The 27,567-nt window shown below is 43.1% G+C and overlaps 1 protein-coding gene across 1 annotated transcript in view; it reads right to left on the reverse strand.

Moving 5' to 3' along the window:
- Window positions 1-27,567, reverse strand: part of LOC147707028 (adhesion G protein-coupled receptor F5-like) — a 1,085,534-nt gene that overhangs the window by 58,018 nt on the left and 999,949 nt on the right. Inside the window, exon 17 of the mRNA XM_086926248.1 lies at window positions 579-1,994. Within this exon, the coding sequence (XP_086782374.1) occupies window positions 579-1,994 (1,416 nt within the window). The remainder of the gene's footprint in view (window positions 1-578; window positions 1,995-27,567) is intronic.

The following is a 27,567-nucleotide window of genomic DNA, read 5'->3' on the forward strand; positions in this document are numbered from 1 at the left end:
CTCACTAGCAATAAAGCCTAGGAATGTTTAGACTCTTCTAGGGAATTTGGTAAATTTGGCTCTAAAAAGCAATATTTGGTAGCTTGTTTATCTGAACCTTCCCGGAAACTGAACATCAGAGTTAGCAACTAGTGACTAATGCATTTTGGGGTTTTTAAGCAAGTGAATCTGATCAACAACATTGAACAAAAGTTATGAGAACGAAAATCTGGAATCTGGCAAATTGTGTGCTGCCTTGCATGACCAGCTCAACTATTCCAGAATTCTTCTTTAAATTCTAGACATTGTAGCATGCTTAATTCTAATCGAAGGAACAGGACAACAAAAAATGGAATGCAGAGAAAAAAGACTTCTCACGCACGTAGCTGGGAAATTTGGAACATGTGCATCAAGTTTGTTTCAGTTGCACAATGGCTGATGCTTTATCTGATGATTCCAGTGAGATCCAGCTTGTTGATGTTACAGAGCCATGATTTTATATTTTTACAAAGAAAACATCATCAAATTTGCAAACCAAAGATTTACACTCAATGCATAACATTGAATATTAAAGAATTGGCAAGACAGCACAGACTTACCTGTAGCGAATTCAGAAGCGAAAATATTACGTTGAGCGCAAAGGTATTTGTTATCAAAGTCCCTATTCCAAATCCCCAGGTCAGTCCTAGCAATGGTGTTAAGATGGCGACGCTTTTAGCAATCTTGACTATCGTGCTCTTCTCTTCTTTTCTTGGCTTATCTCCAACAGAAGGTCTAAGAAGTGTTATGATGACCACAGCAAGTATGATAAAATTGACAGCAACAATGGTTAGGGCGGGTACAACAAAGGCAAGGAATGCCCTGGTATTCATGATGTTCAGCCAACATCTATTGCCTTCTCTGTAATAGTTCTGTGGCCTTGTAGCAGCTACAGTAACCACTGATATGATGAGGGGGCATCCGTAGCCCAAAGAGAAGGCTATTGCCAACATAGTTGTCTTACTCATATCACTCAAAACAAACACTAAGCGATAAAACAGGATAAGGCCCATGGTCAGCATCCAAAAAAAAAGCGAAAGGTAGAAAAAGTGGGCAAAAAATGTAGCAGCGTCACAGGCTTGTGCTGTGCTGGTGGTTGCATTGGTGTAAGTTTGATTGGCCAGTTGTGGGGTGAGGCTTGCTCCAATGATGAACCAAATATCAGCAATCAGAAGCGATAGAGCGATGTTGACCATGCACACATGTCGCATGAAGGATGTTTTATTTTTGGTAACAGACTTCCAGACCAATGCCTCAATTATGAGGCAAAGAACTAAGCTTCCCATGGAAATGCCCACACCAATGTAAGTGATGAGCTCTAAGGTTTCCTCCCTCCGTTTTTCTTCCTCTGTTAAATTGCGTTTAGGTGGCGAGGATGAGGAGGACATTAATACTGAGAAGGCAGTCAAGTGATCGCATGTACATATGACTTGATTTCCTTGTTCAGTGGCTCTGCATCCCTCTGTGTCCCAATCACCGGATCCGTTGGCATTGAACTTCCAGAAGACACACGATGCATTAGATAGGGAGCGGTTGATTTTATCAAACGCCATTGATATCTTAAAATCTTCGCCTGAACTAGTGCCGTTCTGGTTCCCCACAACTGTTGACATCACCAAGGCATTCACAGACTGATTTTCAGTTGCTGTCAAAATGTTACTGAGCTCGGAATAAGCAATGGTAATTAAACTGGAGCTGCGAATAGTCGCCAGGGTCTCGTTAGCAACTTGCACATTCCCTGTTGTATTTTCAAAAGTAAAAGTTTCTTTAAAGATGGGAGTCTCATTAGTGACAACAATTCCTTTCAAAATGATGGTCTCTGTCTCTCGTGTGATGTTGTCCTTTATCTGAAGCGCTTTTGAGAATTCCTGCGTGGACTGAAGCAGCCGAGAGCCGCCCTCAATCCTCTGCGTTTCATTCACAGTTGTCCACGTGTCTTGCTTCTTCACAATCACATCTGCTGTATCGAGAAAGTTCTGTAACAAATAAAACAAACAATAAGGCTGCGTGACAACACTGGAAAGTCATAAAACACATACGCAAACACAGTACAGAGAATCAGTTATAGAAACGACTTGCCATGAAATAACTTTGTGTCATATATTTAATGAAGTGTTAATTATTTGTAAAGTGCAGACAAATATGAGGGCCCAGGTATAGGCACAATAAAGGGTGTAACAAGTAAAATCAGATAATACCTAGTCTGTATATATAACATAGGAGACCTGTGGAAATAAAGTAAAGTTGAGATTCGGCTAACCAAAAAAAAAATGTAGAATATACAACCTTATATATATTAAAACAGGTCTGGAGAGAAAGGCTGAGAACAATTCATAAACAATTAGGGGCAGATTTACAAGAAAATGACGCATCTATAAAGATGCATCACTTTCCTTTATCCACCCTAAAAAGTGCTTGCGCCACCATGGATGCACCTTATTTACAATACGGCGCACTATGGAGGAAAGACTGACAGAGGCGTCAGAAATTCTGACGCATCTGTTGGGGCAAAAATCATGCATTGTTGGAGTCGTGTCGCAAGCACGACGCAACTTCAGCAATGCATTTTGTGGCCTTTTCCCACTACACTACGTCACTCCTTACGCCTGCTTCAAGCAGGCGTAAGGTTTTGACGCAGTGGCGCCCTAAAAGTGATGCAGTGAAATTGAGTAGATTTCACTGCGTCACACACCAACAGGCCCCTTGGTGTCATGTTTCATCATCGGGGTCTTCGCACCCCTCTCCGGGATGCGGCGTGCTGTGACCGACGACTACGTGGGAGCACTATTATTGGACTATGTGTGGATGTGTGTGGGGTAATGAATGTACGTGAGTGGTGGGTTAAGTGATGGTTAAAAAATACCTGGCTCGTGGGGTGAAAAAATAACATTTTATTAAGCCCCCGGCTGGTATCATTAAAAGAGGTGCAGTGAGAGGTTGTTAGTGTATAATTATGTACATCAACCTCATATGTGCGTCTACAAGAACATGTTTCGGAGTGAAAAACTCCTTCTTCCTTACCCCACACACATCCACACATAGTCCAATAATAGTGCTCCCAAGTAGTCGTCGGTCGCAGCACGCCGCATCCCAGAGAGGGGTGCGAAGACCCCGATATCGAAGCATGACACCAAGGGGCCTGTTGGTGTGTGAGGGGTATTTTAACAACACTGAGTGCTCCCCACCACAGTAGGGATCACCACCACCATCCGAGTAGATTCCACTTTGTTTATGAAACATATTCGGGGAGACTAAATCCACTTTTCTCTCCCTCTCTCCTTTGTTATAATTATGTGAAAGAGATACTGCACCCTTATGCAACACTGAGCTGTAAATCATACGGAACGATAATGTTAAAGGCAATGAAAACCACATACTATGCAGAAGGGTGAAGAAGGTACAAGAAACAAAACCAGTATCTACAGAAAAGGAGGAAGAAGGTGCAGCGAGTCCAGTGACTGGGCCAGACGACCCCAGTTCAAGTAATGAGCCAGTACTTGTAGAAGGTCTGATGTCAAATGAACATAAAGCACTGTCTGAACAGCATATACTTTCCTCAACAGTAGCAAGAGGTGCGAGGTATACAGCCACTGCCTTCCTGAAGCCACCACCTACATTCAACACTGCTAAAAAGGAGAATATTGCTGACAGGTGGACTGCCTGGATAGAAACATTTGATGATTTGATTGATGCACTAGAAGAAACAGGACACAGAACGATTGTCAAATGCCTAAGGAAGTCTTGTTGTTGAAGGAGTAAAAGACGTAACAAAAAAACTGCTGCCAAAGATATATTTTAAGTCAGGAATGACAAAAAGCTAGTGAAATAATTGACAAATATGTTGAGAGACTTGAAACACTCATCAAGCACCGTACGTTCAATGAAATCAATGATGAAGAAGCTGTATGTCTCTGAGTTATCGGCGGATGTCTGTCAGATTTATTTAGACGATGAATGCTGGGAGAAACCCTGTCAGTGATGAGAAACATGCTGATTGACAAGCTGATGACATGGAGACCAGAGGTGTTCAGAGTGAGTCAGTCGGGAACATGAAAAGTAAACAGAAACATAGAGCAGAAAGACACAAAGTGATATCTCCAAGGAAAAAGAAGCTGGGCTTTAGATGTGGATTTCAGTTTGCACACTAAGGTAAAACTGGACAAGTATGCAAAAGCTTTGGGAAGGAGAATCATTTTGTAATGGCTTGCAAGGCAAAGGATTAGGCAAGTGCTTCACAACGAGAAAACAAAATTGCTGCCCGAACTTTGCAGAAATGACATTCTATGCACACCCACAAGGTCAAGTAACTCTATCAGATGAGGCAAATCAACCCTAAATGAAGTCCATCATCATCTAAATCTTTGTTCAAGATACTGCATCAAGTGCCTGTTTGCAAAGTTTCAAAACTGCTGCTCATATGCGACTGATGTCTGTTAACTACAACATGAATGCTTGTCGCAAAATAGTAAGTCAGTTTCCATCATTGTCTCGTGGATTTGGAAAACTTAAGATAATTAAAGGGCAACTGCATATCAATGAGGATTTTAGTCCTGTAGCTCAAAGAAATATATAAATTGCATTTCACCTATAAGAAGCTGTTGAGAAAGTGCTTGAGACATTAATAAAGTATATCATTGAGCAATCTACTGGTCCTACTCCATGGGGTTTGTCCATAGTGGTAGTGCCCAAAAAGGACAGTGAAGGAACTGTACACATCTGTCTTGATATGCGTCAAGCTAACAAAGCAATTGAAAGAGAACGACATCCTGGTCTGCACATTGTCAACATGATTACACAGCTAAATGGTGCCAAAGTTTTCTCTCGCCTTTATCTAAACAAAGTATATTATCAATTGGAACTTAAAAAAAATTACAGGTACATTTCCACCTTTTTTACCCATGTTGATTTGTTTAGATCTAAAGCATTTAGTTTTGGTGTGTCATTAGCTGACATTTTACAAGATGTCATTCAACGTATCATACAACCTTTCATGAATGCTTTCAATTACAGTGATAACATATTGGTTTTCGGAACTACACAAAAGGAACATAATAAAGCTCTTACACAAGTGTGGTTTTGACTTGCTGATGCCAGTTTTACCTTAAATGCTGATAAATGTGAGTTCCACCAAACAAAATTCAAATTCTTTGCGCATATTTTTTCTGATAGGGGTATGACACTGGATCCAGATAAAGTAAAAGCTTTGTCAGCCGCCAGTCTCCCACAAGATGTTACCTTGTTACGTTCATTTTTTTGCAATGCCAGTTACTGTTGCTGTTACATACGTGACTTTGCCACTGTACGTGCTTGAATGAATGAATGAATGAATGAATGAATGAATGAATGAATGAATTTGGGATTTCTATAGCGCATGGCTGCCCGTGAGCGTCCCAGCGCTGAGATTACAATAACATCTGAGGGTGGAAGCAGAGGAGTAAGGAGGAGGGTTATTGCGGGAAAAGGTGGGTCTTGAGTAGCTTCCGGAATTTCATATGGTTGGGCTCGGAGCGAAGTTGAATTGGCAGAGCGTTCCAAATGGTTGCGGCTGTTACCGAGAAGCGCCGTCCTCCAGTTCGAGCTTTTTTGATTCTGTGGACTGTAGCCAGATTACCCTGGGCTGAGCGTAGGGACCTGTTGGGTATATATGGGAAGAGCATGGTCTTCCGCATTGGGGGCCCTTGATTTTGCATGGCTCTGTGAGTGGTACAAAGGGCCTTAAATTTGACCCTTTCGCGGATCGGCAACCAATGTAGTGCCTTTAGGGCGGGTTTGGCTGATGCTCTGCGGGAGGTCCCTGTGAGGATCCTTGCAGCGGCATTTTGTGTTCTTTGAAGAACATTGATCGTAGATTCTGGGGCAGCCAAGAAGAGAGCGTTGCAATAGTCTAATCTTGATAAGATTAGACCTTGGATGAGCATTTTTTGTGAGGGTGCAGGGAGTAGTGGGAGAATCTTCCTGGTAGAACGAACTAAGCCCGCACAAGTACCGGCTGTTTTTTTTGCTTGCGTTTTCAAAGAGAGGTCCTGTTCAAGCCAAAAACTTTTGACTCAGTCTTGGGTTGTGGGAGGGGTCCTAAGCATGCTGGCCACATAGCAGTGGGGAGGGATGACATTTTATGTCCCAGCAGCATGAGCTCAGTTTTAGAGCCATTGAGCTTGAGCCTTGAGTTGCACATCCAAGCGTGAATTCCTTCCAAACAGTCATGGAGGTTTTTGAGTTTGTCCTCTTCCAGTGAGAATGATACAATCATTTGGGTGTCCAGCGTATGTGACAGCTTTTATCCCAAAGGGGGAGACCACATCCTCCAGGGGGGCCATATATGTGTTAAAAAGTGTAGGGCTCAATGAAGAGCCCTGGGGGACCCCACACTGGAGGGGGAGGAGATCCAATCGCATATTCCCTTCACAGACCTGAAATGTTCTATCTTTTAGGAAGGATGAAAGCCAACAAAGTGCCGTGCCCCTCACTCCCAAACTGAATAGTCGCTGGATCAGGATCTTCCTTAAGAGACTTAACAAAACAAAATGCTTCATTTTACTGGTCCCACAAATGTGAACAGAGTTTTAGGAAAATCAAGCATACAAATGATGATGCCACTGAAATGGCCTACTTTAAACCTTTGCTTCTAACAGAAGTTGTTAGCTCACGCCCAGTTGGGTGTGTTCCTTATCCACCATAGCGGACACGAGTGCTCGATAGCTTATTGTGGCACATGCAAGCACCTGTTTGTCACAAATTGAACGTGCCTATTCACAACCTGAGAAAGAACGTTAAGCAGTGGTGTGGGCTTGTTGACATTTCTACGTATTCTTATGCAGGAAATCTTTCACTTGTTTAACAGATCCTCAAGCATTGCTTACCGTCTTTAAAAATACAAAAGCCAAGATCCCTCCAAGAATTTAAAGTTGGGGTTTATGACTAAAGGAATTTGACTACACTATTGTGCACAGACCAGGGAAAGATCCAAACCCTGCTGACTATTATTCATGAGTGTCAGTACAGTGTCATGGTACCCCTTCCAAAGGGGCTGAAGCCTACAGTAACTTCTTTGAAAAGTCCAGTAAACCTACCGTTATTTCTTTGGAACAAACCGTTATAGTTACGAGCAAAGGCAGTGACATGTTAATACTAAAAGACATTGTTGCAAATCAATCCTGGATACAGCCCCTACAATTTTTCACATGTGAAAAACAGACTGGCGTTTTGGACACCTTTGCGTATTACTGGTGGGGGAGCTTACTATGAACTCCCTCTATTGCCAAATGAGGCGACTTGCTACTACATTTGATTCATGATTTGAGAATCGATTTACAGTTTTTATAGCAGCTCCCCAGTTTGCATATCTATTCTCGGAGTTAACATTGGAATACGCATGAAGATTATTAGGATCAAAAATATTGAACTGCCTTGAAGAAGTCTTAAAAGATGAAACACGTGTTGGCTGATCTCTTGCTGAAAGTGTTATTGTACAAAATAAACCGACAGTGAACACTTGGAATCGAAATTAGATTTTATTACTGTCGTTTGTGGAAAAAGTATCTGTTTGTTCCTTGACAATCTATATTTAACAATGTGTTCATGCTTAATAATATCCATTCCTGTTATGGTCATCACAGCTGCATATGACGGTGCTGGGTGCAGTTCGATCAAATGTTCACGAATATTAGAAGTTCAAAAATGTAAAAGATTACATGCCTGTTACTCAAAAAGGTATTGTCTTATGAGGTTTTATATTTGTCATACCGATGAGTTTGCAACAACAAGTAATTGAAGTGGCCCACGAAGGACATTGTGGAATTATTGACACTAAATGAGCTCCCTGAGATCGAGTTCGGTTTCCTCATCTTTAAGAGAGAGTTGACAAAAAGTTATAGGCCTGTCATTTGTGCACTTCCTTATCTCCCAAAACCACTCAACATACCTTGAACCTTTTTTTGATTTACCAAAACATGTTTGGGAGAGAATCACTGTTGATTTATTTGGTCCTCTAAGCAATGGACATCACCTGATGGTGGTTATTGATTAACGTTCCCGTTTTCCATTAATAAAAGATCTCTCATTGATCACTCAAGAAAGAATCATAGAGAGGTTAGACAGCATATTTGCAACATGGGGTGTTCCTTAAATTCTAAAGTCTGACAATTGCCCACCTTTTAACAGTTGAGAATTCAGAGACTTTCTTAGTCACCTCAATGTGAAGCATCAGAAAAGTACATCTGTTTGGCCACTAGCAAATGGCACTGTAAAATGCTTTACAAGCACATGTAAAAAGAACATCCAGCGTACTACATTGAAGAAGTTTGATCTGAAATCAGCTCTCCATGCTGCTCTCTGAGCTTACCGGCCGACTCCTCATTCAACGACAGTTGAAAGTTGAGCCACCCTGATATTTAGGAGAGCAATGATGACCAAGTCACCACAATGAACTAACGGAAGATCTACAACAGATAGTGCAATTCGTCGAACAGACTTGTATAGTCGCCAAAAGATGAAAGTACATGCCAGCAAGCAGCAATGTGCTAAGAACACCACTTTCAATGAAGGAGATGGAGTATTAGTCAGAGAACAGAGAAAACACAATTCTGATGCTCTCTTAGATGCTGGACCCTTCAAAGTTGTCACTAGTAAAGTACACATGGTGAGTGCTCACATTCTTGTAAAGTACAATTACCTGAGATTCTTCGCACTTCAGGCATCTGCCTCTTCATTCACCAGTTCCTGATGTCAGATTTCAGACTGATTCGATTGAGACCGTAGAGAACCCCCTGACTGCATCTGTCCTTACCTCACGAGTGCCAGTCATGACGCTTCTCTTCTCTCTTCACAGTCTCACAGGACACGATCTAGAGTTTGGTCAGTGCTCCGCAATGACTTATTGAGGAATTTTAATATATATGTATATATATATATATATATATATATATATATATATATATATATATATATATATATATATATATATATATATATATATATATCAGTAAAATATATTTTTTATTTAGATTGAGTCATCTGCATGGGTTGCACCTGTTGTATTTTTGGACCAAAAGACGGGGTTAAATGCATTGGAATGTGCATTGACCTCAGGGACCTTAATAAACAAGGGGCATATTATCAAGGGGGTTTATCGCCGCTTTTTTGGCTTTAAAAGCCAAGAAAGCAGAGATAAAATTATCTCCCTATTACCTAGCTGCCGCTAACACCAGTTAGCGACAGCTAGTAGGAGATAGCGACCATCTTGGGCCCCACTTTGCATGTCAGTGATATTTATCACTAATGAGATGCAAAGTGGGCGTGCCAAGATGTTAGCGACTGAAAACAGTCGCTATCTCCTATTACCAACTTTTGGAGATATTCACGCTAAACCGGAATATCTCCAAAAGCTAACACCTGCCCTGAGCAGTTCTTAGCCATGTTATCCAATGGGAGGTGGATAACATGGCTAAGAGCATTAGCTCGCTAATGTATGAATATCGCTGACTTTTCAGCGATATTCATGCTTTGCGGCGATTTTTACCGCATTTGCGTTAAACCTTGGTAATACCAAGGTTTATTTGCGGTAAAAATCGCCGCAGCGCTGCGGTAAATTTTTGTCTCTAACCAAGCAATAGCGATAATTATCGCTATTGCTTGGTAATATGCCCCCAAGTTACTTACCTTTGGCTGGTAGAGACTCCTTATAGCTGCAGATTCCTTACCTAATATTTAACTCCAGGCATCAGACTGGATCCTGAAGTGTTTGCATGAGCAGTACCCCTGTGCACAGTATGTGGCAGTGATCAGCCCCATGTGGAGTGACATGTGCAGTGTCCACATAGATGACACCACAGCCTGCTGACATCAGTTTTGTTCGTGACTTGCCACGCAAGGAGTGAGTAGCTATGAAAATCTTTGACCACTGTTCTGGAATACCCCGGCTGTCAAAGGGGAAAGCCCTGTCCCTGGAAATCCATTCACAGTGGGGGAAGATGGGGGTGCCAGTAAGTAGTCTGCCACTAGATAGAATTACTACCAGATAAGGCATTATTGAGGTACTTGTTTATTTGATAGAGACTTCTAACCACAGATTCCTATCATTAGAATAGATACCCAAGAAATATCTCCTCAGAGGTGGGTCAGCAGTGGGTCAGTGAAACAATGTCATACCAAATAGTCCTGCAGGACTGAATGGGCAAAGTGTCATCCTGATGGATTTGACTGTCCTGACATGAGTGTTTTGTGAACATGTGCAGAGAAGACCATGTTGCTGCAAAGCAGATGTCATGGACAGGCACTCTGCATGCTAATGCAGTGGTTGCAGCCTTGGCCCTGGTGGAATGACCACTTGAGCCCTCAGGAGGTTGCTTCTTGGCCAATGCGGTAGATGGTCCGCTTCTGCACAGTCTTTCCCTTCTTTACTCTGACATACCCCACAAAGAGTTGGTTGTTCACCCAAAACTCTCTTGTGCATTCAAGGTAGCACAAAAATGCTCTTTTTTAGTCCAGTCGCTTTTCTTCTTTAGAAGGATGTGGTGAGAATAAAATGTTGGCATGGTGATGGACTGGCAACCATGAAAGTTTGGTAGAAAGGAAGCTCTAGATCATAGAAGCAGCTTGTCCTCGTAGATGTTCAAGTACAGACGCTTGGATGACAAAGTCTGCAGCTCACTGACTGTCCGAGCAGATGCTATTTCCACTAGGGAGGCCGGTTTGATGATAAGAAGCCTAAAAGGACTCTTGATGGCACACATCAGGAACGCCAGAACTAGATTAAGGTCCCATTGAGGAATGATGAAGGGAGATGGTTGCAAACTTTTCAAGAACCTATGTACGATAGGGAATTTGAAGAGGGATGGTTGGTCAGGAAACCACAGAAAGGCTGATATAGCAGAAAGTTCGCCCTTTAGGGTGCCCAGAGCAGAGCCGTTCTGGGCAAGGGAAAGAACAAGGAAAGGAACCTGAGACAAGGAAGAAGAAAAGGGATCAACCTGTGGTTGGTAGACAACAGTCATGCTTATAGGAGTGGCTATCATCCTGTGGTCTAACAGCCGCTGATTGGCTATCGAAGATAAAGCCTCACACATGACAGTGCTTGGTTTAGTTCCTAGTTCCCTTTTGTCGTCTAGAGACTGCCGACATCTGATGTCTCTTCTGAATCCCCTTAGGAATTCCTTCTTCAGCATTGTACAGGAAAACGCTTTGGTCTGTGATTTCCTCACCATCGAACAGCTAAGTGCAGTGTGCTTTGAGGCTGCATATGTGCAGTTAAATGCTGTGTGACTTTGACATTTCTTTTCCATTACACTTGGCATACCAGTCAGAAGTCTTGTCCTTTGCATATTTGGCATGCAAATTACAACTCTTGTACTGTGCATATTTGACATGTGAATCGCAACTCTTGTATTTTACATATTTGCTTTTTCATTCAGTGCTTGGGGTAATTTTCGACACGCAAATTACCGACTCTGAAGAGTGTTTCTTTTGGACCCAAAGGACTAGTGATGTGAATATCATTGCACTATCTGCATAAAACAATTCTACTAAGGAACATATTTGCAAGATTGACAACGCACTCTGCACATGGAAGAACTCTGTATATAATTATTCCCCTGATTCTCACATTGTATGTACACTGGTTTACTTAGCCCACAGGGTTTGTTCCTAGATGTGAAGATTATGGTAATGTGTGCATGGTGAAAATGTTAAAGGTCTAGGCACAAATCTCAGTGATATTCGTTTACCTGGCTTTTATTGACAATCATAGCCAGTGACTCTCTTTGCCATTATTGATATGTTAAGACATGATTGCTAATGTTTTGCTCCCATGTAACCTAATGCACAAGCAGTGACGACCCCATTGGAATTCACAGAATAAGAATAAGAGAGTACCACGAAACCTGGTGATTAATGTGACCTATATATAAGTGTATGTTCTATGTTGAGTGTGACTGGGTGGGCCAGAAGTGTCTCTGTACTCTCTGTTGCACTTCTTATTTTATAGAAAAAGAAAGACCTCAAGGAAAACGACACTACTCAACAGACAGATCTTCATGGGTGCCAGCCTGGACCAGGCTATGTGAAGCAGCAGTGTTCTCTCTCTGTTTTTTTTGTCCCATTCCCCTTCCCTTTTGGAACACCTGCCAGGCTCCAGGCACCAACTATTTCCTGTGTGGGGATTCTGCATTTATATTGTTACTCGTGCTGATTTCACAATCTTGTAATTTTCATATGTGTATCCCTAATCCGAATTTTTCACGAATGCACCTGAGTATGATACCCATATGAAAATAACAAGATTGCAAAATCAGCGCGACTAACAATAGAAGTGGCAGATCCTTACAAACTCGACGGACTGCCATACAGGACCAAAGAGGTGGAGGAAACTACAATATCTGAAAATATAAATGCAGAATCCCCACACAGGAAATATATAGAGTTGGCGCCTGGAGCCCGAGCGAGCCCCACCCACATCAAGTGGAGGACATTAATACATCAGGTCCACCCTTGGAAGAATTTAGGAACTTTAAGAGAGACTGTAAAATACATTTTGTCTTGAAGAAGGTGGTTGCAATAAGAATAATATCACTGAAACGCGTTGACGCATTTGTTCACAGAAATTGGTTGTATCCAAGGAACGTGTGGGGGTCTAATAGAATATAGAGGGCTGTAGACTCCATCTCACATAATTAGATTCATTCCACAGGAAACAACTTATTATTGATGTGATTAACTGTTTGCACTGGAAATTTGTTGTCTCTCACAGTTGTTATGATTAAGTATTGTTTTTAATGTAACTTTCAATGTACTGGAAGTGTTTTTATTTGAAGAATTTGATATAGGGATTGAACTTAAAAATAAAAAAACATTTTTATGTATTTCTTTGCCCCATTTCATATATATGATAATTGACTAGTGGGGTCTGGGTGTCTCTGATTGAGCGTGTATGAGTATGAGAGTATGTGATGATGAAATAGAGATTATTGTGTAAAAAAAACAATTCACCCAAGAGAGTTGTTGTATTTGTTTACATCTGGTACCCCTCTCTTGGCAATTGGGGTCACTCCCTTTTTTTTGGTGTATGGTGAACAGATCTAACCAAGGTTCTCCCCACTGCTGAAGGGGACCTCGCACCACCTCTGAATGGAGATGCTATCTGTGGTCTGCTAGGCACCTTTGGCTGAGTGTCCACCCTGGCGTTCAGAGAGCCCACCAGGTGTTAAACCGCCAGGGAAATGCACTGATGTTCCAGCCATGTCCAGAACCTCTTGGCAAAGAGTACAGGACCCTACCCTGCCCTGTTTATTGCTGTACCCCAAGGCAGTGGTGTTTTCCATGAACATTTGCACTAGCCTTCCCTTGATGGAGGGTGCAAAGGCTTTTAATGCCAGCAGATCAAAAGGAGCTCCTGAAGGTTGATGTGGAGTCCAGATTATGATGGAGACCAGAGGCCTCTGATCTCCACCTCTCCGAGATGACTACCCATCCCAGGAGTGATGCATCTCTCACCACTGTATTATCTGGTTGGGAAAGGGAAAGGGGACTGCCGCTAATCTAATCGCAGTTCGTTAACCACCACTGCAGCTCTTTTGCAGTTCCCTCCGGGATCTGCACAATGTTTGAGAGGTTTCCCTGATGCCAAGCCCACTAAAGCTTCAATTCCCACTGCAGAGCCGGCGTATGCCAGTGAGCATGTGTCAAAACCAGGATACAGGAGGCCCAACAACCTCAGAGTTAGTCTCACTAAATTCCAGGATAGAGGATGAAACATTAATTTATAACCTGAATCTCCTGGACTTGCCTTTCAAGAGGATAAGCCAAAAGTTGTAGTGTCTAAAACAGGTTGAATGTCTGAGAGGGATATACTATCACAAAGGGTAAACAAGATGGGCGTTATGGGGCTCACGCCTGCCCTTACTAATCAAACACAAAAATTGGTGTGATATTCTCAGATAAATGCTGTTTGCTTAATCAGCAAGTCAACACGTTAGTACCAGAAACCCAATGAGTTCTCTCTGTGCTGCTAGTTGTTTGTTAACTAAATTCAAGGCAATTCCAAGAATTGGATGACGATGGCTCACTCATATGTGACATGCTTCATAATTTTCCACCTCATCCCACCCTGGTAAGATGTTACTACCAGGGCAGACTTGACCTCTGAACGAGTCTTTTCTGAGGGAGCTCGTAGAAATTTCTACTCTCAGGACAATGATTTAGGTCCAATTTATGACTTTAAAAAACCATGGGATAATCCACTAAAGTATCCTTTAATTTTGTGGTATCCCTGGTGATTAAAAGATTATCAAGGGGTAAATACAGGAGGCATACATAAGTGTAATGACCTGTATGCATCACTGTACAAATAATTATGGCAACATGTTTCTGCCTCTAATCAGTCGTGGTTCTAAGGCATTTCGTCAAGGTCGTGTCTATGCCCCCTATACAGCAATTAGTAAGTGCTGGGTGGGCTTGGATATGTAAGTAAAAAACTTTATTGCTTGATTAAAAAAAAAACATTGCAAGTATAAAGATTCAGAAAAATACATTTGAAAAAGGAGTTAATTAAGTCCGATTTGGATACAGATGAAAGATGGAGCTTGCCAAAACGTTATGCCGATGATGGATCACAGACTGTGGACCCCTCACAGAGTTTTTTTACTGCATGATCCATGTACCTTACCAGGGCGCAGTTTAGTTTGGTGTTCCTGGGGTCAAAGCAGGCCAAAACTGCTGCTCTACACGATCTGATCATGTTAATGTTCCAGAGGTGCTTGAGAAGCAAACGTCTTTCAATCAGCAATTTTGGGCAAAGACAGATAATATGTATTATGTCTTCTTTGTGATTGCCACAAAGTCGACATGATTCTCGTCCGTAATCTCTTTTCCATTTTGGTAGATGAACCAACAGGTTGATTACTCCCAGTCTCAGTTTTAAAAAACTTAATTTCGTTCGTGCAGTGAAAGATACAATTAGGTACTGCTGTGGGGTCAACAAGGTGTAAGATTGCAAGGTTAACCACCCATGACTTCTTTTTGCTAGGCAAGTCTTGTCGACTATTGATAGTTTTTTTGTACTTATTTTCGGTAGCCGTTTGAATTCCTTTTGACTTATATGTATGCTCCAAAGATCGTTTAGACATAAAGTTGTTAGGCCTTTTTCCGAGGAATCGTGCCTTGCACGCAATCAGTTCATGTAGAGACTGGCCCACAGATGATGTGCTGGGCTGCCTTCCCTTGATGACCTCAATGTATGGCAACACACAAGAAAAGACATGGCTCTGGCATATGTTTGGTGGCAGATACCCAGTTCCAACCTGATTTGTGCTGGTGATGTTTGGGTTGGTAACTTGAACACTATTCTGTAAATCTTTGTGATGAATTTGTCCAATTGGCCACTATCCAAGCCTTTGAGGACTTCGCTACCATAGGTTAGTGTGGGAATAATTTTTGCCTGAGCGAGCTGTATCGTTGGTGCGAAAGTTGGGCCTTGTAGTTCCTTATGAATTGATCCAATTGCAAAAGCGAGTGCAGCTCCCTTCCTTTTTTGTTCTTCTAAGTGGGTTTTGTAATTATCATTGTTGTTAAAGATAACCTAGGTACTTCTGGCAATTAGATTCAACAATGCTTTCCTTGTTCAGGGACCAAGACAGTTTCTTAGTTCCCTGGACGAACCGCCAAGATTTTGGTTTTCTTGTTATTGATCAGAAGATCGTTCTTTTTTGAGTATTTGAACGTAGCGTCCAGGAACCTTTGCATGCCGATCTTTGTTTTGCTAAGAAGGACCACGTCGTCAGCGTATAGCAAATTTGACATCAATAGGCCAGTTACTTTAGGAGCGTGAGAATTGATCTGTGTCGGGGCCAGGACACAGCCCTGTTTTAGACCTTTTACTGTCGGAATCAGGCGTGACAGTCTTGAACCATCCCCGATCTTGATCCTGACCCATGTGTCCTGATGTAAAAGTTTTATGGCTCTTAGAAGATCAGCTGGAATGTTTAAACTGGACAGCTTCTGCCAGAGCTTTACTGTATTCAGGTTATCAAAGGCCACTTGGAAATCAATAAATCCCATGTAGAGTGAGCACGAGCTGAACTTTGTAAAAATTGATACTTGTATAGCGCACTACTCACCCGCAAGGGTCTCAAGGCGCTTGTACGAATACCGCTGTGGAACCCATCCTGGCTTTCCCTGTGAGGCGTCCACTCCTGGGCACCCCCAAGGTGGAGGCCAGGCATCCCTAGCGTTGTGGGGGCCATTGTGGAGATTAAGCAAGCTATTGCCCAGAGTTGCAGAGTGGGACTCCATGATTGGAATAGGCGCTGAGGCGAGAATTATCAGGTCCGTGGAATTTTTGAGCCTGAGATCCACCGAGGCGGGGAATTGAACCCTGGTCCCGGGCTAGACCTCTGCATCAGGGTCTGCCGCTCTAATCATTGAGCCACACTTCTCCACTTTGCTTGGTCAATCAAGCAGTAAAAGGTCATGAGATTGACCGAAGTGCCGGTGTTAGTTGTAAAGCCTGTTTGGTTGGGAGGAATGACTGACTTGTCTTCTGCCAAATGCCCTTAATGAATTGAGCAATACTCCTGCAAAATATTTTGCTTCATTGTCAATGAGGGCGATGAGGCGGTAGTTCCCAGGGGATTTTTTGTCCCCACCTTTGAATATTGGTGCAAGTATTGATCCCCACCATGAGGGCGGAATAATAATGTTCTTCAGGATTGAATTGAATAGGATGCATAACTTCTCAGCCCAGAAGGTTACGTCTTCCTTGAACAAAGCATGAGGGATTCCCCCTGGACCTGGGGCACCGTCTTTTCGACCCTTTATTATCAGTTTTTCAATTACAGCCTTCTGGATTGTTGCTTGTTCATTGCTACTATGGGTCATATGACTTTCATTTGATGATTTAATCAGTTGGTCATTATTAAATCGTTCCTTTGTTAGGGGCTTTAAGATGTTCAGATTCCAATATGCATGAAGAAGCAACTTTGGAAGCGCGACCAGACAAGTTATTGATTGTTCCCCAGAACCTAGAGGAATTGTTTGATTTGATGTCTTGCTGGAGTCTAGCCCAGAACGAGTTCCATTGGTTTCTACGTTGCTCCCTCTTGGCTTTCTTAAGGTGACTGCGGGCCTCTCTCAGTTTTGTTATTTTAGTAGGGTCCATTGGGTCGGTTTTTAAAGCCCGCCATGACCGATTCATGGTTCTCGTTGCAATTTGTATCTCCGGATTTGAATGGGGCGTCTGCTTTTGCCCAGTCAAGCTTGCGTACTTTACCGGTTTTGCATGTTTGTTGATAAGTTCAGTTGCAAAAGTTGACCAGTTTGTAATAGTGTCATCCGTACTCCTACTATAGTGCTCCATAATTTGTTTGGTCTCTGTAGCAATTTGTTGAAAGTTGCTGAGAGAGCATTTGATTCGTTTTAGGTTGATTGTAAAGCTCTCTGATGTCAATGCCCGTTCTTCTTCCTGTTGAGAGCAACTGGTCCTCAACGATATTTCTTGGGGACAATGATCACTTTCTATTCTGTTCCCGAGACGATAATTTGTTATTTGATGAAGGAGTGGAAGGGTGACGAAAGTGTAATTGATTAGTGAAGCACCATTCTTCGATAGATAGGAGAAGCGAGGAGGCTTGTCAAATGGAAAACGCCAGTTGAGGGCTCTAAGGCCCAAATTTTTGAGTTTGCCATGTAGGGAACGTCCCTTCGGGTCATCCTTATGCCATCCTGGCCAGTCCTGCGATGGAATCACCCAGGTGCTGTCATGCGATTTGGTGACCTCGTTTTTTTGTAGGTCTGTCATTAACCACATATTAAAATCACCAGATAGAAGTATTTCTGAATTGGGAGATCCAATGTTCACTCTTAGTACTGTCTCTATGGCTTGCAAAGGATTGTCGTGAGTCTGGGTCCGGGCGGACATAAGCATTCATTAGAATCATGGTCCAACGTTGGCCTTTTCTAGAAGTGTAAGAAATTACGACACGCTGGAGACAGTGCCTTGAGCCTAGAAGGTCCCAGGAAGCGACAGCATTTTTTATTGATATACAGATTGCTAGGCCACCGCTCCCTCTTCCTGGAAGGTTCAGTTTTTGTGCTGAAATGAGATGAATTTTGTAGCCTTCTATTTGCTGCGGTTCGAAGAGCCATGTCTCTTGTAATAGTAGAATGTCAAATTCCCGAAGGTAAGAGATTGTGGCATTATTCTCCAGTTTATTTGTTAGACCGTTGATGTTCCATGAACAGATATTTAAATGGGGCGTTTCTTGGCCGCTTTCCCTATTAGACTATCATTGCAGGAGTCGGGTTGTGTTCAGAGTGCCTGCCAACCATGACCATGTGCCGTCCTCTTCCCGGTCCCTTGTTGGCGTGATCCCATCATCTCTTGATTTCCTTTATTTGTGGTCACGGATGGGAGTTTTGTTGCAAGCGCCTCTGAGGACTGAGTAAACTGCGCCCCTCTCTGCTCCTCTGTGTTCCATACCTTGACTTGCCTGCAAAAATTTGACCTAAGATGTTGTTCATTGCTTCTGTTGTGCTCCAGGTGACCTTTGTAATTTCATTTGTTTGACCTTGACCCGGTTCGATGAATTCTATCGATATGATATCCTTTGTTGTTATTACGTTTGACAGACCTATTGCATGAATCAATTTTAAGATGTTCCCCCGATTTAGTATGTCATGGCTGCCTTTGGACTTATATTCCGGGTAAAAGAAGGTAGAGAGGACGTTTCCACTCAGCGATGTTTTGTGCAGCCTTGGAGTTGCCTCTGATGTTTGCACGCGATTCGTGTGAACGCGTTTTATCAGAGGGCCCATGGCTTGGATATAAACAGAGGACCTACTTATCATAATTAGTGATAACCTATGAGATAAATACAAACTACAACAAAATTTGTTGTTCATGAAATAGGTGAACAAGAGTTACAGTTGACTTAACTTAGCACAATATTCGACCAGAGAGATGGTCGCTTTTACCAAAAATGTTTACAATATGTAGCACTATATGACACAAATTGATTAACACCAGACGAGTGATTAGGGTGAGTAGACTAACTCTAGCCTTTGGTGACATATATAAGGTTAGTCTCGTGAATACCATATAACAATGCAGTGATCAAAGTGAAGAAAGCAGCCAAAATTATATACCTTGAACTATTTAGCTAGGTGCCTCATGGTCTGTTCATGGTAGGTCTCTCCTGTATTAGGACTCTTGAGTCACGAATAGATATATAAAATACGGTTTTGACAGATATCATCTCTACGGAAAACACCAAAGAATGTGATGCAGGTCCAGTCCTTCTCCTCCAGTCAAGAGGGCAGCAAGCAGCAGATCAGCACAGCAAAGCAGGAATGCATCAGAGTGCAGTCCTGCAGAGTGGCAATCCTTCGGCAGCACAGCAGTCCTTCACCCTGAGTATCCACAGATCCAGAAGTGTACTAAAGTGTGGTTCCGTGGTCCGAATTGGGTTCGATAGTTCCGAAACCCGATTTATAAAGATTGTCGGAAATGGACGATCTTGGTGTCAGCAGACCTCAAATGGCGAGTGTAACGTGTCTGAGTGTTTTCGTATGAATCGATATAGGAGAACACTCTGCATTTGAGGATTTAGTTTGAACCCTCGGGTTCCATTTTGTATGTGGCAGGCATCTTGTATGGTTGCCCTAACATAGGCCCTATGACTATGTCCGAACGAGTCCTTGACACGTACGCCTTAGCTGACTTCTGGTTGACCTGGCCGAATTGACTCCTCGCCTGGGGCAAATCCTGCTGAGCCAGTTCCTTGTTCAGCAGCTGGCCTGATAAAGATCAAAGAGCAGGACGTGCCCTAACTTTATGGCACACCGTTCCCACTCCTCTATCTCCTTTTCCATCTGTTTCGGCCTATCCTTTACGACATGTTCATCGATCTGGGTTGAAGGTTTTATGATGGGTTTGTCCGGCCTGATCGAACAGGAAACTTAGCATATGTGCGATCGTTTTGGTGGGCTGGACAACGGAAAGTGGGATTAACTTTGACTGTCGTGATTCACTACTTTTTGAAATGCTACTTGTTCATTGGTCAGTTTTGAATGCACCGAATGTAAATTGTGATGTTGGCAGAGGCGTATTTTTCGGCATAAAAGACCGAGTTTTGTTCATTGAGATGGTGCAGTCTCTGTCGAACTACCCGTGTGTACTTCGTAGACCTCTGTCCCTAGTTGCAACCAATAAACTTTGGTCTTTGACGTCATCAAGAAGTATCCCGTGTCTCTGTTTGCCAAGACAGGGGAATCCGGGGTCTTTGGGTGTTGCCCTGACACTGCTGGGTTATTGTAATAGTATCGGTTCAGAGAAGTTTCTCTCTCGAAATTGCAATTCTGTCGCCAAGAAGTTACCTATCTAGGTCACCTCTTATCGAAGGAAGGAAGGAAACTGACCCCAGAAAGAATCCAGACTATTGCGAGAATGAGTGTCCCTACGACGCAGAGAGAAGTACGTGCGTTTTTGGGCATTACGTCGCACTGCAGACAGTGGATCTCGTATTTTTCTTTGTTAGCGAAACCTTTGATAGCTCTTACGGTTAAGGATACTCCAAATCCGATTCCTTGGATTGAGGAATGCCAAAAGAGTTTTTCTGAGTTACGCAATGCGTTGTGTTCGGCTCCTGTGTTGGGTACTCCCGACTACAGCAAGCCTTTCACATTGTATGTCCATGAGAGAGAGGGATGTGCATTATCGGTTTTGACTCAACAATTTGGCGGGAAGCAACGCCCATGTGCGTACTTTTTGTCAACATTAGATCCTGTAGCTAGAGCGTTGCCGAGTTGCTTGAGAGCAACTGCAGCAGCGGCTGTTTCGATTCTACAGTCTGCTGGTTTGGTTATGGACAATACGCTAGTTGTTATGGTTCCACATGCAGTGGATACCTTGTTGAATCGGACGAAGACACAGCACTTGACTAGTGTTCGGTTGTCAGGGTATGAGCGTACGTTATTAGCAAGCCATGTGCACATTAAGAGGTGCAATACCCTAAATCCGGCTACATTGTTGACGATTTCGCTTGAGACAGACGATGATAGCGAAGAGCAACGTGATTGTTTCTTGAGAACAGAAGAAGAGACAAAAGGGAGGATAGATTTAAGAGATACTCCTCTTCCTGATTGTAATGATGCTTTGTGGGTTGACAGTTCGTGTTTTAAATTACCAAATGGTGATACCACTGCAGCATATGCCGTGACGACCTTATATACAGTTGTCAAAGCTGCACGTATCCCACACAATTCTGCGCAAGCGGCGGAATTAATTGCACTTACGAGAGCATGTGTGTTGGCGAAAGGGAAACAAGTGAATGTGTATACTGATAGTCAGTATGCTTTTGGAGTGGCTCATAGCTTTGGACGATTGTGGCATGAACGTGGATTTTTGACATCGCATGGGACAAAGATCCAGCATGGGCAGCTGGTGAATGAACTTCTTGAATCTCTTACGCTACCTTTGCAAATAGCGATCGTGAAATGCAGTGCCCATTAGAAGATTACGGATGATGTTGGTCGTGGTAATGCATTTGCGGATGAAGTTGCGAAAGAAATTGCTAGGAATGTGACGAGTCGAATGTATGTTGTGGGTCCAGCGAGATGGGTTCCAGAGAAGAGCATGTGCGAAGACACTATTGAGAGCGTGAAGATTATCTAGAGTGAGGCCACAGAGAAAGAGTTGGATGAATGGAGAGAGAGTAAGAGTAGGTTGGATTCAAATGGTTGTTGGACTGATTTGTCGGAACATCAAAGATGGTTGTTGACAAACGCGTATGTGCTTCCAGTTGTTACAATGGCGCATGGATTGGCGCACATTAGTGTGAAAGGGATTTGCAAGTTGTTGGCTCCGGTTTGGCAGAATGTGGGAATACCCAGATGTGCAGAGAATTTGGTCAAGAATTGTATGGTGTGTTTGATGCATAATCCTGGCAAGGGAACCCCAACACCAGCTGGTCATTTTGCTCCTCCTACGTATCCGTTTGAGGCCTTGCAGCTAGATTTTATCCATATGGAAAGATGCAACAACTTAAAGTATGTGTTAGTGGTTGTTTGCTCTTTTTCTAGATGGGTAGAAGCTTACCCCCTTAAGGACAACACTGCTTGTCCACCACGAAAGCTTTGATCAAAGAGTTTTTTCCGAGGTTTGGTTTGCCGAGAATAATTTGGAGTGATAACGGAAGTGAGTTTGTGGGTCAAGTGATAAAGAGAGTGTGTGATGGTCTCGGAATTAGGCAGAAATTCAACGCTGCAAATAATCCCCAATCAGCTGGTTTAGTTGAGTGCTATAATGGCACTCTGAAACTTAAGTTGGCCAAAATTCAAGAGAGCACTGGTTTACAATGGCCAGATGCTTTGCCATTAGCACTTTTGTCCACCCGAATGACTGTGCATTCACGAATGGGTTTGAGTCCGTATGAAGTTGTGTTTGGTCGCCCGGCGAATGTTTGGGACGTACCAAGACCGACGAGGTTTAGTGACCTCGAATACCCTGTTTTGCTTGATTATTTGTGTGAATTGACAACTAAAATGAGTGTTTTACGCCAACAGGTACACGATTCTCTTCCACAAGCTACAGAAGATCCAGGCCACGCCTTAGAACCTGGCTCGTGGGTCTTCATTAGGAATTTCCAGCGTACGAAGAACGATCAGCCCCGCTGGACTGGACCCTTCCAGGTCCTTTTGTCGACGAGATCTGCGGTGCGAGTACGTGGGAAACGTCACTGGATACACGGCTCCCACACGAAGAAAGCACCCTTACCTTTGCCTTATGATAAATGGGTTCAGGATGGTCTCGCAGATTCTGAAACTGAGACAATCCCGAAATTTGTAACGTTCAGTGATGCTCGTTTGATTGGGACTAGCTCAGACTGGAGAGTGATCGTCTTTTGCAAGCATCAATACCTTCTGCAGATCGATTGAACACTACCGAGCCTCATCTTTTGTTTGCTGATCAAGAATTACCTGGAAGAAACAGATACAATTTGAGATCGAGAACTAAGGACAAATAAAAAATTAATAAAGTTGATTTTTTTTTACTGTTTGCAGGTTAACTCTCCACCAAGGATCTACGTATTTTTGTTTTTCTGAATTGCCATCCGGTTCTTGCTGCTAGGGTCGCGGTTGCTACCAGTCTTGGGAGTGTAAGCCTGAGACATTAGGTCTTGGGTTCTGTTGGTCCGAGGCAGTCTTCCTGGGTACAGCAGAGGCACACTCAAGCAGAATCAACCAACCACCGTGGGCAGCAACTTTAGTTTAGGATGGATTTATTTGAGTTGGAGAGACCTGTGCAGACATTGACTTTTAGAAAACGTCTATGCAAAATAATGTTGAAGAAATGTTTTCTGATACCATGCATACTTTTGCTATTGAATTTCGTAATTTTCATAGTTGGTTATGTAGCATTTCTTTTTAAAATGAAGTCTAATTCCACTGTGCAATCTACACCTTCACCTACTGTTTCCTCTCATTCTTTCCACCCTTTGCCTGAATATGAGGTAGTCAGACGTAAGGAATTCTCTAATAATTCCTTTATACAGCTTTTGCACCAGCATCAGTTAGTGATCAATACAACAAACTGTTGGATTTGTGGTTTGATGCCTCATACAACCGATAAAGGAATTCCTTATTTGGTCTTGCCCTTTAGTTTGAATGGTTCGATTCGAGCTTATAGAACCATGTTCATATATGCCCACAGTGTTGACCCCTTACGTTCACCGAGAGATAATCCGAAGAATAGTCCTATAGCTAGAGGCATAGTCGACATGATTAAAGGGACTAATGCAGTAGAGACTATTCCGAAAGATGAGAGGCAACCATATAGTGGTTGGAACGTTACTGGATTTGGAGTTAGTCTGAGTATTAACCAGCGTGCGAAAAGTCCACTACGGATCTGGATAGTGCCCCATAAGGGCTACTATTGTCTGCAGGGCAATGGTAAGAATCCGAAGGCTCAGTTAGGGAAGAGCGTTTGCGCTGAGACTTATGTGTTTCCGTCTCAGTCTTCCCCAGCGTTCTTAGCTGCTAAGGGTACTTACTTTGTTTGCTATGACAAAGCGTATACATGGTTGCCCCCCGACTTCTCGGGCACATGTTTTGTTTCCTTTCTGTTACCCCCCACTTTTACAGCTGCGGCAGATTATCACAAGACGAGAATTGCTAGGGGTGTCTTTAGCCAAGAAGACACTGCAGGACAAGAATTGGGTGATTTCTTTAAGGGTTTTCTGCCGTTCTGGGGACCTATGGCTAACAGTAGGAACATTCGTCAGCTTACGAGAGTGGTTGAATCCACCATAGTTGAGACCGCTGGTGCCCTTGGTAACTTGACTGCTGAGCTCCAGTCGGATAGACTTATGACACTTCAGAATAGAGTTGCCCTAGACGTTATTCTGGCAGATCGAGGTGGAGTTTGTAGATTGATTCAATCGAGCTGCTGCGTTTTTATTCCTGATAATGCTCCGTCAGTCCTCCAGGCCATTTCCAAATTGCACAAAATCTCCGATTCTGTCCATCTGGACAAAGGGGATTGGTCTTTGATGGGATGGTTATGGGGATTGATATCCACTTGGGGTTGGAAGATTCTGATGGTCATTGGTATGGTCTTAGCGATTCTGTTCATGTTTTGTCTCTGTGTACAGTGTGCTCCGGCTATTTTTGGCCTATGTGCTACTTTGTGCGTACGGAAACCTGTCCAGAGAGATGCATAGTAATAAGATGATGCTACAACAGCATATCGATGACCTGATGAATATAGATCCGGATTCAGATTAAAATGGGTCTGGGTTTATTGCCTATGATAGGGGAAAAGGAGGGTCTGTGGTTCCGTGGTCCGAATTGGGTTCGATAGTTCCGAAACCCGATTTATAAAGATTGTCGGAAATGGACGATCTTGGTGTCAGCAGACCGCAAATGGCGAGTGTAACATGTCTGAGTGTTTTCGTATGAATCGATATAGGAGAACACTCTGCATTTGAGGATTTAGTTTGAACCCTCGGGTTCCATTTTGTATGTGGCAGCCATCTTGTATGGTTGCCCTAACATAGGCCCTATGACTATGGCCGAACGAGTCCTTGACACGTACGCCTTAGCTGACTTCTGGTTGACCTGGCCGAACTGACTCCTCACCTGGGGCGAATCCTGCTGAGCCAGTTCCTTGTTCAGCAGCTGGCCTGATAAAGATCAAAGAGCAGGACTTGCCCTAACTTTCTGGCACACCGTTCCCACTCCTCTATCTCCTTTTCCATCTGTTTCTGCCTTTCCTTTACGACATGTTCATCGATCTGGGTTGAAGGTTTTATGATGGGTTTGTCCGGCCTGATCGAACAGGAAACTTAGCATATGTGCGATCGTTTTGGTGGGCTGGACAACGGAAAGTGGGATTAACTTTGACTGTCGTGATTCGCTACTTTTTGAAATGCTACTTGTTCATTGGTCAGTTTTGAATGCACCAAATGTAAATTGTGATGTTGCCAGAGGTGTAATTTTCGGCATAAAAGACCGAGTTTTGTTCATTGAGATGGTGCAGTCTCTGTCGAACTACCCGTGTGTACTTCGTAGACCTCTGTCCCTGGTTGCAACCAATAAACTTTGGTCTTTGACGTCATCAAGAAGTATCCTGTGTCTCTGTTTGCCAAGACAGGGGAATCTGGGGTCTTTGGGTGTTGCCCTGACACCGCTGGGTTATTGTAATAGTATCAGTTCCGAGAAAACCCAGTACCTCAAAAGTGGTTGTGTCTGAGGTCCAGTACTTATACCCAGTGGTGCCTATCAATTTAGGAAGACTTCAAAGATGTGCCTTTGAAGTGCACAGATGTCCTGCCTTTTCTGCCCTTGCTCCAGAATAACTATAGTGAGCATGCAGCTATTTGTATTGGGACAGGATACAGCCTATTCAGGTGCTAGTGAGGCTGTGTCCAGCTCCTCCCTCCCTTCCTGTCAGAGATGGCCCATTGAGACACACCAAATCTCCCATTGTGTGTGGCTGTCTAGGAGTAATACACATAGCCTAGCTGCTAATTACACCCAGTCAGGTGAGCAGAGACAGGCTGCAGGCACCAAATGGCCAATGCAAGAAAATGTCAACTTTCTAAAAAGGGGATTTTCAGAATGGGAATTTAAAATCCAGTGTCACCATATAGGATTTTAAATCAAGATTCCAGAGACACCACACTTGAATCAGTCATATATTCCCATTTAAGAATTACACTTATGAAATGTAATAAGGTAATCCCAATGTTAACCTATGGGAGATACAAGTCTTGCAGGAGTGAAAAACGAACGGGCTAGGCAAAGTCAAAGACTGCTTCGACTTCTTACTTTTCTTTTTTTGTGGGACTTACCCTAAGCATCCACTGACTTTGAACGTGACGAGGATCTTGGACTCCTCAACCAATCCCAGGATCTTCCTATAGTCCAGGATTGAGACCGTTGTGGCATAGCTCATTGTGTGGCAAGGAGTTTGACGAATGGCTTCTTCAAGGCTTTGGGGTGTATAGTGTGACAATCAGAGCGGGTCTTCACATCATGGTTGTGCTCTAGGCACCAGAGTTCAGTGACAGCCTCCATAGGGCTTCCTAGTGGATGGACCGAGCCACTTTCAAGACAGCCTTCATCAAATACTACCTACACCTGAAGACACAAAAAGGTGTGTCTGGCTGACTGCATCGAGGCCAGCTCTAACCACAGCGAAGAACTCTTCAACATCGTTGGAGAGTTCTCCAGCCTGCTAGCCACCGAAAACACAATTACCCCTTTCTAGGAGCTCTACTACACCCTTGCAGGCTAATTCCACAACAAAACATCCACCATCTACAGAAACTTTGAACTCCAACCCTCCGACTTTTAGTACCTCCTTACTCCAACTGATGCCACCGACAACCAACCACTCACAGCACGGGGTCCCAGAGTCTCTCACTTCGAATGATGGGTTGGCTTTAATCTAGGGGGATTCCTGGCGCTACACCTACATACATGCTAGGTACACTTAGGTACATCTAGTTAGGGTTGCATCATAGGAGTATGCATGATTATTGCCATGTACTTACATGATTGCATATATTCACAGTTTTAGCACTATGGTAGGAATCGACCATCCTTTTACTCTGTTGGCGCTTATATTCATTTATAGCTATTTCTGTCTTATGGTTGTTTCAGCACACCTATTTTACACAACGTATGAAACTGGTTCAATAAATGCTATCTGAAAACATCCCCGTGTATTCTGTGTTTCTCTCTGAGACTAAGTGAGCACGAGTGACTGAACAAAAAGTACTGTACTGTTTCCATGATTCTGAGGGATCAGGGTTGTCATGTTTGATAGTTGCCAAGAACTATTCTCTCCTTGGTAAGAGGAATTTATGGTGGTACTGTGAGCTAGCTGGCAAACAGGCGAACATACCCGGTGGGGGTGTCTGGATTCAGTCTGGACACCAATACCACAGTCCATGTTGTCTAAACGTGCAGATCCTATATAGATTTAAAGGAACTACACAACACTGCTTGCTTAGTAGTAGCAGTTACTAGGTCTATGACTAAAATTGATGATGATACTTT

This window comes from Lissotriton vulgaris, chromosome 6 (genome assembly GCF_964263255.1).
Source record: "Lissotriton vulgaris chromosome 6, aLisVul1.2, whole genome shotgun sequence".
NCBI classification, from domain to species: Eukaryota; Metazoa; Chordata; class Amphibia; order Caudata; family Salamandridae; genus Lissotriton; species Lissotriton vulgaris.